The sequence below is a fragment of the Podarcis liolepis genome (genome assembly GCF_965112155.1).
Source record: "Podarcis liolepis genome assembly, chromosome: 12".
NCBI classification, from domain to species: Eukaryota; Metazoa; Chordata; class Lepidosauria; order Squamata; family Lacertidae; genus Podarcis; species Podarcis liolepis.
In genome coordinates, this window is record NC_139563.1 from 25,483,886 (window position 1) to 25,498,624 (window position 14,739).

Genomic DNA, 14,739 nt, shown 5'->3' on the forward strand with positions numbered 1-14,739 from the left:
AGAGGTAGCCAAGGATGTCAGAGTGGGAGGAACAATGGTTATTTGCATGGAAAGAAATGCACAGTTTGTGGCTGCATTGAAGCATAACAATAAACTATGGTTCATCATTATGTTCATGAGTCTCAGGCTCATGCATTCCCTCCTCCCATCTTGGAAACTCTTGTTTCTCTTTCCAGTTAACCATAGTTTCCTCTTATGTCCAAACCCTAAACTGGTGGCTTATTGAAACAACCCAGAATCGTCTTTTATTGGGGCTGAGGCTTGCAGTTCCCTGCAATAATTTATTATTTATAAATTAATATAATTTATATTATTAATAATAATAATTTATTATTTATACCCCACCCATCTGGCTGGGCTTCCCCAGCCACTCTAGACGGCTTCCAACAAAATATTAAAATACAGTGATCCATCAAACATTAAAAGCTTCCCTAAACAGGGCTGCCTTCAGATGTAGATGTGGTCATGCCAAGTGACTTCTGAGCAGGCTATGTCAGACAGACTCCGAGAAGTCTTAAATAAAGGGCAGGGAGGGCAGAACCACGGACAGCTCCCAATGGGTCCTTCTGATTTGTGCCTTCCCTCATATTGCTGCCTGAGCAGAAAAGCTATAGTTGGCCACACATCCCTTTGGTTATTAGAGCAGTGGTGCCTGATTTTGTATCTGTTGACTTCTGCCTGGTCAGGAAGTTGGAGCACTCATCTTCTAAGTCCAAGAACAATGGTAGGGCAATATCTTCCGGGTGAAGCATACTTTATTCTCTGAGTCTTCCTCGGGGAATTGGTAACCCCTGGTGTCAGGTCCCATGAGAGGCAGCTTCATAAACCAAGATTTGAGGTTGTCTTGTTTTCCATCAGTCGTAGTTAAGCCTAACAACAGTTTATCCGGGTTTGAACATAACCCAGAATTGCAGTTGGTTGAAAATGGAAGCAAAAGCTTCCAATCTCCTTATTGCTGTCCCAGGAGAGTGGGGCCGGAGTATGCAAGCCTGAGGTTTTCCTGTAGTCTTTCACATATATTTTTTGAAAAACACCATAGTTTATTGTTAGTAATCAGAGTGGGCCAAGGATATGAAGTGTTCTAAAACTAAAGACAAAAACTTTGTTCTCAGTGCAGAAGGAATGGAGAGCCATTCTAGGAATTTGAAGAGGAGTGTTGCATGATCTGAGCAGTATGAGACATAATTGATTTTGGCAGCTGAGTTCTAGATAGAGGTGAAAGGGTAAAGGTGCTTCATTAAAACAAAAACTTTCCCAGAGCAGCTTTCATAAAAATAAAAATAAGGCAGTCGCTCCCTGACCACAGGCTTACAATTTAAAGGGCCCAACACAAAAGTAAAATGGATGAGGAGGGAAGAGGAAAACAAGCAAACTGTAAAATAGCTTGAGAGACAGAAATTGTGGTGTACAAATGGTGATTTCTTCAGCATTCTTGGCAGGGAATGTGTGGAGTCATGAAATCTGTTGAGGATCAGGGACTGGGCATATGAGTAATGGAGATATAAAGGTTTCACTAATTCTACCTATACGGGTGAATCGTTTTTCTATTTCAAAACCATTCAGTCTCCCTTACACGTCCTGCATTGTTGATCAGTTTGCCCTATAATAAAGTTTTTATTTGTGATCAGGTTTAGTCATTAGATCATATGCATGTCATGTCCATTATTTCCTACTCTGCACTGCTCCATAAATTAAGCAATATTAGGTTATTCATCTCTTGGCAATTCCAAAGGAAATGGGTCAGAATTTGGGGGTTCTTCAAGGCTCTGAAATAACCCTTCATAACAACCATTGGAGTTTATGGGAAAGCCCTGCTTAATGATATGTGGCAAATTGTTTGCCCTGGAGGAAGAAGTGGAATAAGGTCAAGCACGTTATATGAAACCCAGATGTGGTCCTTTTTCAGCAAGACTGTCAGAGGAAGCTGATACGGAATTCTAATAAGATTAGAGGTTGTTCCAGAGGTGATGTTGCTGGTTTTGAACTTCTAGTGTCCGTAGATATGTATTTAGTAACTTGGAACTGAAAATAAAAATGACTAATGCAAGAACAGTAGGTCTTGCCCAAGAAGCTGTCTTCTACTTAATCTGCAGTTTTTGTAAAATGATAAAATTATAACATTCCCCCCCCCCAAAAAAATGGAATCACCAAAGAAGATTTTTCAGCTTTTGTATAGAGAACATTTCCGTGCTATCCTGTTTAATTTTCACAAGGGGTTTTGTTTTTCAAGTTTCACCTCTGAACACATAGATTGACCTGTCATCAGGAGCAAGTCACAAATGATGGATTTCCAGCAACACTGATTAACAGGAAATTGTACTTTTCTAGCAGGATAGAGTTGGTTATAATGATTTAACATCCATCTGTGGTTGTTTGTGAAAGCCTTTTTAGCATAGCCTGATTAAAAATTTATCTTTTCATAATGCAAAGGATTGTCTTGCAGCTCAACTGCTTCTCAATTTATGACTTGGGATGTTCTATCTAAAAAAGAATTGCTTGGCTTGAAAGTCTGACTTGGTATGTCAGAAGAAATGTGTTATATCAAATATTTAGCTTAAATTATGTTCCTGGTGTGATTGGACTTAGAAGATAGGCCCATATTTATCTTAGCTGGTTCATGCCAGCTTTATAGACTGAAGATCAGTTCATTTAAGCACATGTAAACAGGTTCAAAGCTCACTGGGTGACCTTTGACCAGTCTCTGTCTTTCAGCCCAACCTCCCTAACAGGGTTATTGAGAGAATAAACTTTAATGAGAGCTACTTACGCCACTTTGAACTCCATGTGATAAATAAATGTAATAAATAAAATAATCTAAGGCCTGCACATGCCAGACTTCCATTGTCTTCTGTAGGCGAGGTACAAGAGAAGGAGTTTAATGCTCTTTCCTCATAGGAAATGCATGAGAGGGCAAACTTCCAGTTTCTTCAATAGCAGTTATGCCCAAGATGGCTTGCTTGAAGTCTTGAGGCCTCTATTTTTCCAAGGCTTCCATTTAAAATCATTTGGTTTCATGAGCATGATCATTCAGTAAAGGTTCAGAGAATTGTAGTTTAGAGAAAAACCCAAGTTATTTTTACAGAATTAGAGTTCCCTCCTAAGGTCTTTGTGGAGATGGAATAGTTATTAATTCAAAATGGTGGCCATGTCATGGATCTTGAGCAGGTTACTTTCTATGGCAGTTTTGAAAAGAGAGAAACAAAACCCAAAAGTCATGATATATAGATACAGCTATATTCCTATGCAGAATTTCAACAAGTGCACTGTGGACAGCTTTAGAAGAGAGATTCCATGAAATTCATGGAGGATTGGGCTACCAATGGCTACTAACCCTGATGACTGTGCTCTACATCCACTGTCAGAGGCAGTATGCTTCTGAATATTTGCTGGAAACTGCAGGGAGAGAGGGCGCTCTTGAGCTCAGGTCCTGCTTTGGGGCCTGCCATGGTATCTGTTTGGCCACTGGGAGAACAGGACACTGGACTAGATGGGACACTGACCTGGTCCAGTAGGCTCTCCTTACCTTCTAATGTTATTCTTCCCATTTCCTTTGTAGTTTTACTGTAACCGTCTGTGTGGCTTTTGAAGGTCCAGGCATTTCAGAAAAAATAGGTAAGACTTTTTAACATCTGTTTAAAGATTGTGGTTTAAGATTAGCTGACTTTCTGTTGCCATAGTGAAACTTGCCTTCAATACCTGCCCTGTTAAGCTCCATTAGGGCCGAACTAGACACAACCTCAATTGTTGGTCAAAGAATCATAGAATTGCAGAGTTGGGAGGGACCATGAGGGTCATCTAGCCCAACCCCCTCAAATGTGGGAATCTTTTGCCCATCATGGGGCTTGAACCCACGGCCCTGAGTCTCACGCTCTGCTGACTGAGCTATGTGGGAGTTCTATGAAAATAGCAGCCATGGGGAAGCCTGAGCACCATCTGGGTGGGAAGGGGGAATTTCACTCTGCCTCTCCTTGCCACAGTCCTGACAAATATTGACTCTCCAAAGGTGCTGTTTTCATTAAAGGGAAGTCCCAGAGCCCACACTGGGATTATTAACTTCATGCCCAGTTGGGTTCTAGAAGTCACTGGGAATGCCCATCTAGGCATTCAGCCTCCTTGTACTAATCACAGTCCTTGAACCTGAAAGAAACCAGATGGATTGGGTTTTACATAGTGTTATTTTTCTTTTAAAAAGAGGTGCCGGAACTCACCATGAACACCTCCCTTGTTCTCTTAGAATGGCAATGGCACCCACCAGAGCGGAGCCAGAATTGAGTTCCTATGAGTTCCCCATGAAGAAAAGCCCTGGTTTTACAAATGTAGGCACCATCTGTATTGTACAATTGAAGCAGTATCATACCACTTTAAGCGGTCACGGCTTTGCCCAAAGAACTCAGGGAACTGTAGTTTGTTAAGGGTGGTGAGAATTGTTAGGAGACCTCTGTTTCCCTCTCAGAACTACAATTCCCAGAGTTCCTTGGGAAAGGGCATTGCCTGGTCCCTGGCATTTACCTCATCATGCTGAGTGCTATTACCGTACTTGATTAAAACGTTTTACTTGAAAGAATATTGCTTGCATTTTTGTACACTATTTTGAAATGGTCAGTTTGTGCTGTAATGACAGTCATTGTCCAGTATCTGGACCATTTCCTTTTGGGAAACAGTCATTGGTCAACTGAACAAATGGTGAACTTCTGTCAGAAATATGGATGTTGATAAAACAAAAATAATAAGCTATCTGTAAAACCAGATCAGAATTTGAAGTGGAACATCCAATTGACTGTTTTTATGATGTTTGGTTTGCTTACATTCTCTTTAGCTCTGAGAGCTGAACTCCAGCTAGATGTGTTAAAAGTGAAAGGAGCTGTTAAGCGTGCCCTCTTGCTTGATTACCATCAGTCCCAGCATGTCTTCCTCTTCACAATAGACAGGCAGAAGCGGCTCACTTGCAAGGACTTTGTGGTTTATCTCAGAGTAAGTTTTGCTCTTTGCTGTTTCCAGAAAATTATTGCTTTGGGAGCAATTCTTTCAGAATATAGTCACTATCTAGATGATTAAACTAGGACTGTCAACAGAACTAATATAAGTACATCCCCACATTGTATGGGCAGATGTTTTTACAGATGTGGAAAGAGCTGTACTACCATATCAGAGGCAACTCTTATACTGTGAGGGTTCTATAGGTTAGTTCCCAATATATATATATGTGCTTTTATCTCACTGGTCTTTCTGATCTGGGGAAACAATTTGTTATCACTGGTTTTCTGAGAGCAGCTTTTCAGAAAGACTCAAAAAGAGACGCTATTGATTATGAACAAGTTGGAGTTATTTTGACAATTCAAATGATAAAGCAATCTGCTCAAGTGGGTTTGGGTGGCACCTTTGGGTTACCGACAAGGGAATGTTATAGGTAATGGTGGAGAATTTTTCGAAACCGATGCATGTGACTCCTTTCCTATGGAACACATCAACACTATTCCTTCCATAGGTCACATGTGTGCTGCTTCCATTTCAGCAAAGAGCTTGTGGGGACTGAGCTCTTTAGAAGTACAACATCATGGCAGACTACTGCTTTGAAATAGTTCTGGCTCTGCACAGATTAGCAACCTGCTTCTCAAGTGTGGCTATTGCAGAAGCAGTGTGTTTTGGGAACTTTGCTATAAGTGAGGTAACGTGCTCTTTGTCCTTTTTGGAGACTAAAGTTTTGGAGACTTTAGCTGCATTCGTCTGCAAACTTACCTAGCTGAACTAAATCCAGTGGTCCTCACTTCTTAGTAGACAGTCATAGGATCAGGAGATTAATTGCTTCATTGCTGAAACAAAGGCTACACACACACACACACACACACACACACACACACACACACAGAGTACATTAATGAAGTGCAATGTAAGTGAAGAGTTTCTATGTGATTTCTCTCCCGCAGGATGAAACTGAATACCGAGATAAGTTGTCTCCAATCAGCATTAGTTTGAACTACAGCTTGGATGAATCCACCTTTTCAGGTGGTTCAGCTGTGGACCCAATATTGAACTATTACCAAGAAAACTACATCGGGGAGCAGGTAGGGTCTTGCATGCGTATTTCTTATGCCTCCGAACAGCTAACGAAAGCTACCATGCTGTGTGGCATCTTTTATACGCAGCTTTGTTCAGGGTTTCAGCATTCTTTCAGTGTGCGCAACAAGAGCTTAATTTGTTCATTATGGTGAGCTAATTGAACCAGACCTATCTGAAATTTCTCGAGCCTCTTTCAGCCTGTGTTTTTTCCTGAATGTTCTCATTCTCTTAGCCCTAGCTAACTGCAACAGCCTGTAAATCATATTCCTCGCAGCAATGAAAGAAAGATGTGCTCACTCTTTTAATATGCAGTACGTTAACATGCCTTTACATATATAGCCAGTCACCACTGGCTCTTTGTATTGGAATCAGGGGTTTGGAAGCATCCAGCCTTTTCAGGGACTTATTTTTAATGGCTATCAAACAAGCATGAAGGAAGGGAAAGGAAATGGCTGGGATTCCTTTCAAGCAGAGCCCCTAACATGAGTGATGCATGTTTTGAACAATGCAGGCTTACATTCTTGTGGATTGTGGAGAAGACAACGTGTGCATTCCTGACTTGAAACTTTCCGCTGTGCCGTAAGTTTGAGCAAATAAACTTGTGTTTTGCACTTAATGGAATAAAGGTGTTCATTAAAAAAAAATGTGGGCAGGGGGTGGGGACGAGAAACCCATCAAGATTGCCCCATCCGATAGGAAGCAGATATTTCAACTATTGAATGCTGATATGAGCTTTTAAGGGTGTGTTTTTTTTACAGCTGGTAAATGTGTAGCTTCAAAGGTTTGTCACATCTAAACACAAAACAAAACAAAGCCACTTCTTTAACAGCTCTGCTTGCTCAGATTTTGCTTATTTCAGCAAAAATGTTTTAGATATTCTTCCTGAGCAAAGCCACGGGTAATTGGTTTTGCTCAAGGCTGCAGCCTTCTCTTCTGGCAACAGTGCTGAAAGGGTACTGTTACAGAGAAGCATGTCTGGATCGAGGATGGGAGTGAAAAAAACCCTGCATCCTCAGGGCATTCCTTGAAAGCAATTCTAGTCTAACATCATGCATCCTTTTTTCCAAAGTACACCTTTGCAGTGCAGTAAAGGCCAGCATCATGGATGGCTTTAAAAGAGGATTAGACAGATGCATGGAGGAGAGGGCTGTCAGTGACTACTAGCCATGATGGCCATGCTCTACCTCCAGGGGACGCGGGCGGCGCTGTGGTCTAAACCACTGAGCCTCTTGGGCTTGCTGATCAGAAGGTCGGTGGTTCAAATCCCTGCGATGGGGTGAGCTTCCGTTGCTTTGTCCCAGCTTCTGCCAACCTAGCTGTTCAAAAGTACACCAGTGCAAGTAGATAAATAGGTACTGCTGCAGCAGGAAGGTAAACAGCATTTCCGTGCGCTCTGGTTTCCGTCTGTTGTGCCAGAAGAAGTTTAGTCATGCTGGCCACATGACCCGGAAAGCTGTCTGGGGACAAACGCTGGCTCCCTCGGCCTGAAAGCGAGATGAGTGCCACAACCCCATAGTCGCCTTTGGCTGGACTTAACCATCCAGGGGTCCTTTACCTTTACCTTGGCTCTACCTCCACAGTTGGACACCGTAATGCTTCCGATTATCAGCTGCTGGAAACCACAGGAGGGGAGAGTGCTGTTGTGTTCATATCCTGCTCCCTGGTTTCCCATAGGCATCTGGTTGGCCACTATGAGAAGAGGTTGGTGGACTAGATGGGCCACAGGCCTGACCCAGCAGGCTTTGCTTATGTCATTATGTCCACCCTAATTGAAAGTCACAAGTGAAAGGAAATGTGCAGCTTGGCAATAATGACACAGGGATGACTCCTCACATCTGCTGAAGGGATCTCAGTTTGCTGAGAAATTGGCACTGTTGTGTATTTTGAAAACCTGTTATGAAAATGAGCTTTCTTTCTTACAGGGATAGAGATCAGATCATAATTGGGGAGGAAAACTGTGTCACGCTTATGATCAACTCAAGAAACGAAGGCGAAGGTGCCTATGAGGCTGAGCTCCATATTAAGATACCCCCAGAGGCAGATTACACCGGTGTCGAGCGTAACAGCAAGGTAACATGTATTCCTTTTCCCTAGCAGAGGCTGCATAGCAGAAACCTATACAGGCACTTTGCGGGAGGAAAGCAATGGCAGTCATAGATATTATATTTATTTGAACCAAGTGGGATAGCAGGCCCTGAAAAATAATATTTTTTAATTAACAAAATTATTCACATAAAGATGTATAGTAGCCTCCCCCAATATGGTGCCTTCTATCACCCTGACCATTGGCCATGCTGGCAGGGGCTGATGGGATTTGTAGTCCCACATCACCTGGAGGATACCAGGCAAGGGAAGGCTGGTTATTGTAATGTTGTTCAGCAGTGGAGCTTGAACTGAGCTGGCCGTAGTTTGTTTTAGTTGAAAAGTTTAGAGGCACTTTTGGAGGAGCCGAGATGAAATTCTATCCCCTAAATACACAGACAATTCATGTGCTCACTACAGGGCAGCATATATCAATTCATCTAACTACAAAGCCTGCAAGCTGATACAGCATGAACTTTATTTTGGATAGTTCAAAGCATGACACGCCTCCCCTCCCCCCAAGGAACCAAGGTGTGCCAAGTTAATTTCCTTTCGAGAATCAAATATTTTTCTTGTGTTGAAAATAACTTCGTGCTCCTCTTCTTTAGCCTGTTCTACTGATGCAAAACTCACTGAAGGGGGTAAGAAAGATCTGTCTGTAACTGTTGACAAGAAAGGAACTGTGCTATTCTTAGAGGCTATATTTTTAAATTAAACAAAGCTTTGTCTTGTATTTGTAGACTCATCTCTAAAAATAATATTTAAAAACCTGACCCTTTTGCTACCAGATGTGTTTTGGTGTTCTGTCCAGTCTTTTGTGCAGTTGTGAAGGTCACAGCATGAAGCTTTATTATTGTATTATGAGGGTGTAAGTTGTTGAGCCAGGTATGTTAGAATCAGCATTGGAAATGTGTTTAAGGTGTCAATCAATCAATCAATCAATCAATCTCCTTTACTGGCATAGAAAAAGTGCATCATATACCTGGATCATAACACAACACAGTTAACGAAACATAGTAGGAGTTACTTTAGGATAAAATTGTCCAGACAACGTGAAGTACAGAAATGGCTCTTAGGACCGATGGTGACATCATTTCATGCCGTCACTCAAAAAGTGTTTAAGATGTTTTAGAGATGTTACTAGTGTTTTATCACTTGTTGTTTGTCACCCAGGGCATCTTTAAGAGGAAGGGCAGGTTATAAATTTAACGAATATTTAAATAGTAACAACAACAACAACAACTGTTGTGGCTAGACAAATCTGTGTCAAAGCAGAAACTCAGTGTAGCAGAGGATTTTCATTTGTTTGTGTGGTTTTTTCTCATTTGGGGAATAAACGTTTAGCTGCTAGCTGGGGGGGGGGGCAGGGGCGGAAATCAGCTTAATTAGAGCTGCCGCCACCACCCTGGGAGGGGAGGGGAGAGAAAGAAATACCAGTTTCCATGTCTTAAATACACTCACACCAGGAGCAGGTGTCCTTGATGCTATTGGCACTTAATTCCATGTAACTTTCCGTGCCAGAGCTGGGTGTTAGAATGTCAACAGCTAACACTCAGGCCATTAATATCCGGGCCTTTGGGGAAATCATTTGTGGCCAGTGATTAATCATCATCACATAGGCAGCTCTGCCAGTTTTAAAGCTACACAGCTTCATTCATCCGGGAGTTCTGCTAGGTTGCCTATTTTCATCCACATTCCTCTCGTTTCCACTTGAAACCAGATCCAGGTTGCACTGGTGCTGATGTTAATTGCTCAGGTTTTGCTACTGTTCAGAGCGGTAAAAATAAGCCATGTGTTCCTACGAAAGGGGAAATAAAGTCATTCCTAGTATCTAGTAAAAGGCTAGTGTGGCTAAATATTTGGAGGTGTTAATGGATTAGCATATGTGACATGGGAACTGCCAATAGAACATGTGTCAGTTGTTCTCTTTTGCAAATACCCAGGTCTTTATTCTCCGATACAAGAATAATTTCTACAGTACAATTTCTGCAATCTTGCTGTCCTTTGAACTAAGCGGGTTTAAAATATGGGGAGGAACTGAGCTTTATCCATTAGGTCAGTGGTGTGATGCTTCTTGGGTATGCCTTGTTTTCATTAATAGAGATAAGGAACAAAGGGCAAGCAGAAAAATACTGTGAAGAAAACACGCAAAAGACTAACTAACGCATGCTACCAAGTCTTACAGAGACTTCATATTCATGCATGAGGCATAAGGGTCACCTGGGCAGTTCTGTGTAAGGGGTCCTTGGATGGTCAAGGAGGGTGATGAATAGGGTAGGTTGGGGAATTTCTGGTCCTCCAGATATTACTGGACTGCAAGTCCCATCATCACTGATGATTGGCCATGCTGGCTGAGGCTGGTGGGCATTGGAGTCCAACAACATCAGAAAGAACACAGGTGGAAAGGGCCTTGTGTGCTGTGGCACCAGTGTTCTTTGAAACTCACTCCGTCTTGAAGGACATTGGAGAAGCTTTCATGGACACCACACACAGACCACAGCCAAGTATACCATTCTACCTGTTCCATTGGCTACAACAGACTGCTTCTTTCAAGTCTAATTTCAGTGGTGGGTGAGATCCTGTGGGTGCCAGGAATGGCCTCTCCGGGCCCATGTGTGCTCCCAGGAGCCACGTTGGTGACCCCTGCCAGGAACTAGTTTCCTACTTAAAGATAAAGTAACTGGCTGTTATGTAAAGCATAGGATTCCTCACATTTCTGAGCCACTGTATGTAAAAGTACAATCACAGTGCCTCATGTTTTTCAGAAGTTCTGCCGTATACATTCCTCATATGATTTTATTTCTCTAGCTAATGATGCCAACGAATTAAGGCAAAGAAAGACAAATAAGTCTGTTTTTTCTTTTGTTCAAGCCCCTATTATGCAACTTCTCCTGTCTTACAGCTCCCTGTTCTTTCTCCCTCTGTTCCCTTATGTTTATACAGATGACCTGGCTAGAGAAAGGAGGCCAGAGATAATAATACACAGAAAGATCAGAAGTGTCTTTAGTCTAAAAAAAGAAAAAAGAAAAAGAACAGCACCATCAAAGCAACAAAAAGTAGCCTGGGATATGGGGTGGATAGAATGCAGGGCTGAGAGTCAGAACACAGGGGTGGCAGGACCCTAACTTCACAATCCTTGGATGCATTCACAGTACTTAAATTATTGCATTTTTACAGCTAGATGTGCCCTCAACACTTTTGGAGCATCCATCAGCAGCAGATTTCTCCGGGTGATTGAGAAAAACAAAGAAGTGCACAATTCTTTAGTAGAGTGCTAATTACTTCTGTTCTCTTGAGCAGAAATAAGTTGAGTCCTTTCAGAAAGCGAAGACAGATGTGACAATTTAAGAGCAGCCAAAGAGGTTCATTGGTGTTTCCCTTTCAAGGCAGGCCCCAGTAAGAAAATTAAAACAGTTGTGTGTATCTTCAGAGAGCTTCGATTTGAATGGGGATAACCTGTTGGTTATAGGTAGCCTATTGGTTAGTGCCTGTGATGTCACCACATGCCAGGGGTTGGGAACCTTTTTTCAGCCCAAGGGTTGCATTCTGTTGGAGGATGCCTTCCATGGGTTGCATGCCTATGGGCTGAAGCCAAACATGGGCATCACCAGAGGCAGAAGTGGGCAGTGCAATGTACCATACTTTCCCATGTATTCCATGATTTTTTACTCTAAATTAATGTTTAAAAATGGGGGTTGTCTTATACATAGATAGTGCATAGGGGGACGGGTGATTGGTTGCAGCTACGAGCTGCAGCTTGTCAGCGGTGATTTGGTGGGTGATTGGTGGCTGTGGGAAAGGCTGCTTTCGACTGGCTGCTGCTGCGGTAATTGGGTGGTTGATTTGTTGATGTGGCAATGGCTGCTGTGGATTGGCTGCTGCTGCAACAATTGGACGTGGTGAGCGGGCAGACGCTTGTTTGCTTTTGCAGCACGAGTGATTGTCAGTGTTTATCTGTCGGGTTAGTGATTTTCTGCATTCCCCCCAAATAAAGCTCAACAACTTCGGCCATCTCCCCCTAATTTCTTAAATTTGAGTCCCCCAAAATAGGGGGCGTCTTATACACGGAAAAATATGGTATGTGGCTGTTGCCTTTTGCACAGTAGCCATGCAAAAGCCAGAGGTTTCTACATACCAGATGCGGGATGGCCTGTTACATGCCTTTCCTCCTCCAAATCCAGGAACCGTTTGACAACTGCTCTTTAAATGTTTGTGAGTGCCTTCTGTAAGGTGATGTACGCATCAGGAGTGAGCGACATTTTTGCTACTGAGGGCTGCGTACCCTCAAAGGAGAACTGTCTGGGGGCAGAGCCATGGCAGGCAGGGCTGGTCTCCCACAAATGCTTTCTCTCTTAAGATCATCACTACAGCACACTCTTTGACTCCCACGCCTGCCGTGATCCATCCATCCATTTGTACACACATCAATTGCGCACATACACAGACCCACAAAAGGGACATTTTTGGATGCCTTTTTGACACACAGATCCAAGTTGAATTCACACTTTCGAAGCACCCTGCCTGTGTGTAGACAAGTGAGGCTGTGGGACCAGAATCTGTGAAAGTCCACCTTAAATGAAAGGCACCATTCACTATCTTTCCTTCTTGAGGGCTGCTAGGGGCCTGAGAAGCTGCCAAGTCAGATGTTTGGTCTTATCTAACTCAGTACTGTTGACGCTGACTATCAGCAACTCTCCAGGGTTTGAGGCAGGCATCTTTCTGATCCCTGTCTGGAATTGCATACCTTCCAAGTGCCCCGTTCAAAATGGGACATCCCGTTCTTTCACGCGAGACCTCGGCAGCCATTTTGGGTGTTGTAATCTTGCGTGCTCTCACACTGCACTCTCACCCCTGAAAAAGCGCTTTTGGGGGAGGGGCGAGAGCGATGTGCGGATCACGTGACTCACCTGGGAGCGCATCCTGGAAGACACATGTCCCAATTTGGGGCTTGAAAAAGTTGGACAGTACGGAATTGTCAGGGGTTGAACCTATGACCTTCTGTGTGCAAAGTAGTTTCTCCACCACTGAGCTATGTCCCTTATGAAATACTAAAACCCCAATATGGAGACCACTAACTGTTTCACATGATACACATAACATTTGAAAGATTCCTATTCCCTGCACTGGCCCAGAGACATGCAGGCTCTGCAATCTAACATTGTGTATCCACCATCTGGGGATGGTGGCTGTGTTGATTGCAAGTGTGGCATGTATAGACAACAGGACCCAGCAGGGGTAAGAATCTTTTATTTAATTGTTATGCCCACTGCATGGAGAAAATGCTCTGACAGTCTCCTCAAGGGGGAACCTTCCATTTCAATCAGAAGCACAAATGTCACCACTGAAATTAATATGGTAGTGAAAAAGATACTTTTCCTATTGCCTTTGGAAAAGGTAAATTATTCTCACCCACTTCTGCAAAGCTCTTGGGCATTGCAAACAATTTCTAAAGCTCAGCTCCATTGCAATAGTTGTACACAGACAATGCAACTTTGCTAGCAACTTGGCTTCACTCCATAGGTATTTTCTCTCCGTATCTGTATTGAAAGAGCAGATAATGCAAGAAATAAATATGTAAATCTTATTTTTCCTTCCAAAAAAGAAAAGACAGATATATTATTTGATTCTCTTCAAAGTGTCAAGCCTTCCTTAAGCATGAATGAAAGATTGGGCCTCTGTGCAGGTGTTTGAAATCAGGAGTAATCTTGCCATCTAAAAGCCATTCATTTTGCCAACAGGATACATTCTGGATTGGCCTTTGACCTCCCTGTTGGTGTTCTTTTGTTACAGGCCTTGCGCGTGCTGAGCTGCGATTACAAGATGGAAAATGAAACTAGAATGGTGATTTGTGACCTTGGGAACCCCATGGCAGCTGGAACAAATGTAAGACAACACCAGAAACGTTTGCTGATTTTTATCAAATTGAATTGTTTGGGGGAGTTAATGGAAAACTGCCTCAATTAGGGGAATTTGTGTCAATAAGAGGCAGCTTTAAAAATAGATATATTTGGCCAGGAAATGGTTCGTATAATAGAAGACAGCGTTACATTATATTTTTAAAAAGATAATAGACTGATTGGTTAACTTATTTATGAACCAGGCCACAATCCATTTGAAGTAATCAGCTCATATTCTGGCAAATTAATTGGACCTGAGTACTTAAGTGCACACTTGTCCGATTGCTTTCACTGAGATTTAGACTCCAGTCCTATCCATTTGCCTGATAATAAACCCATTGAACTCTAAGCCTCACTTAATACATTGTATAATCCTTGACAATGCAATTCTTTACATGTCTGTTCAGAAGACATGTGAAAAATGGCACTGTGAAGGATTATTCCAACATACTCTGGCTTACATCACTTCTGAACAATTACTGAATGCAGGTACATACATCTGATTCGGAAAGGAATGTCCCCACTAAGGACAATTCACTTGAGAATTTCCACGGTCTGATTATATTATTTGATTTGTGATGGGTGGAAACACTAAAATATGTTGCTCTTGATTGTTATCGTGGTTTTGTTTACACCAGAGTCATTCAAATCACAACTAACATTAGAAGTGCATTTATTTGCAAACAAAAATATGAATGGAAAA

At 42.4% G+C, this 14,739-nt stretch overlaps 1 protein-coding gene across 2 annotated transcripts in view; it reads left to right on the forward strand.

Moving 5' to 3' along the window:
* Positions 1–14,739, forward strand: part of ITGA8 (integrin subunit alpha 8) — a 118,429-nt gene that overhangs the window by 59,626 nt on the left and 44,064 nt on the right. For both annotated transcript variants that reach the window (XM_083467380.1, XM_083467381.1), the window contains exons 16-21: positions 3,557–3,612; positions 4,817–4,971; positions 5,925–6,062; positions 6,569–6,636; positions 7,980–8,127; positions 13,930–14,022. In XM_083467380.1, coding sequence (XP_083323506.1) covers positions 3,557–3,612; positions 4,817–4,971; positions 5,925–6,062; positions 6,569–6,636; positions 7,980–8,127; positions 13,930–14,022 — 658 coding nt within the window. The remainder of the gene's footprint in view (positions 1–3,556; positions 3,613–4,816; positions 4,972–5,924; positions 6,063–6,568; positions 6,637–7,979; positions 8,128–13,929; positions 14,023–14,739) is intronic.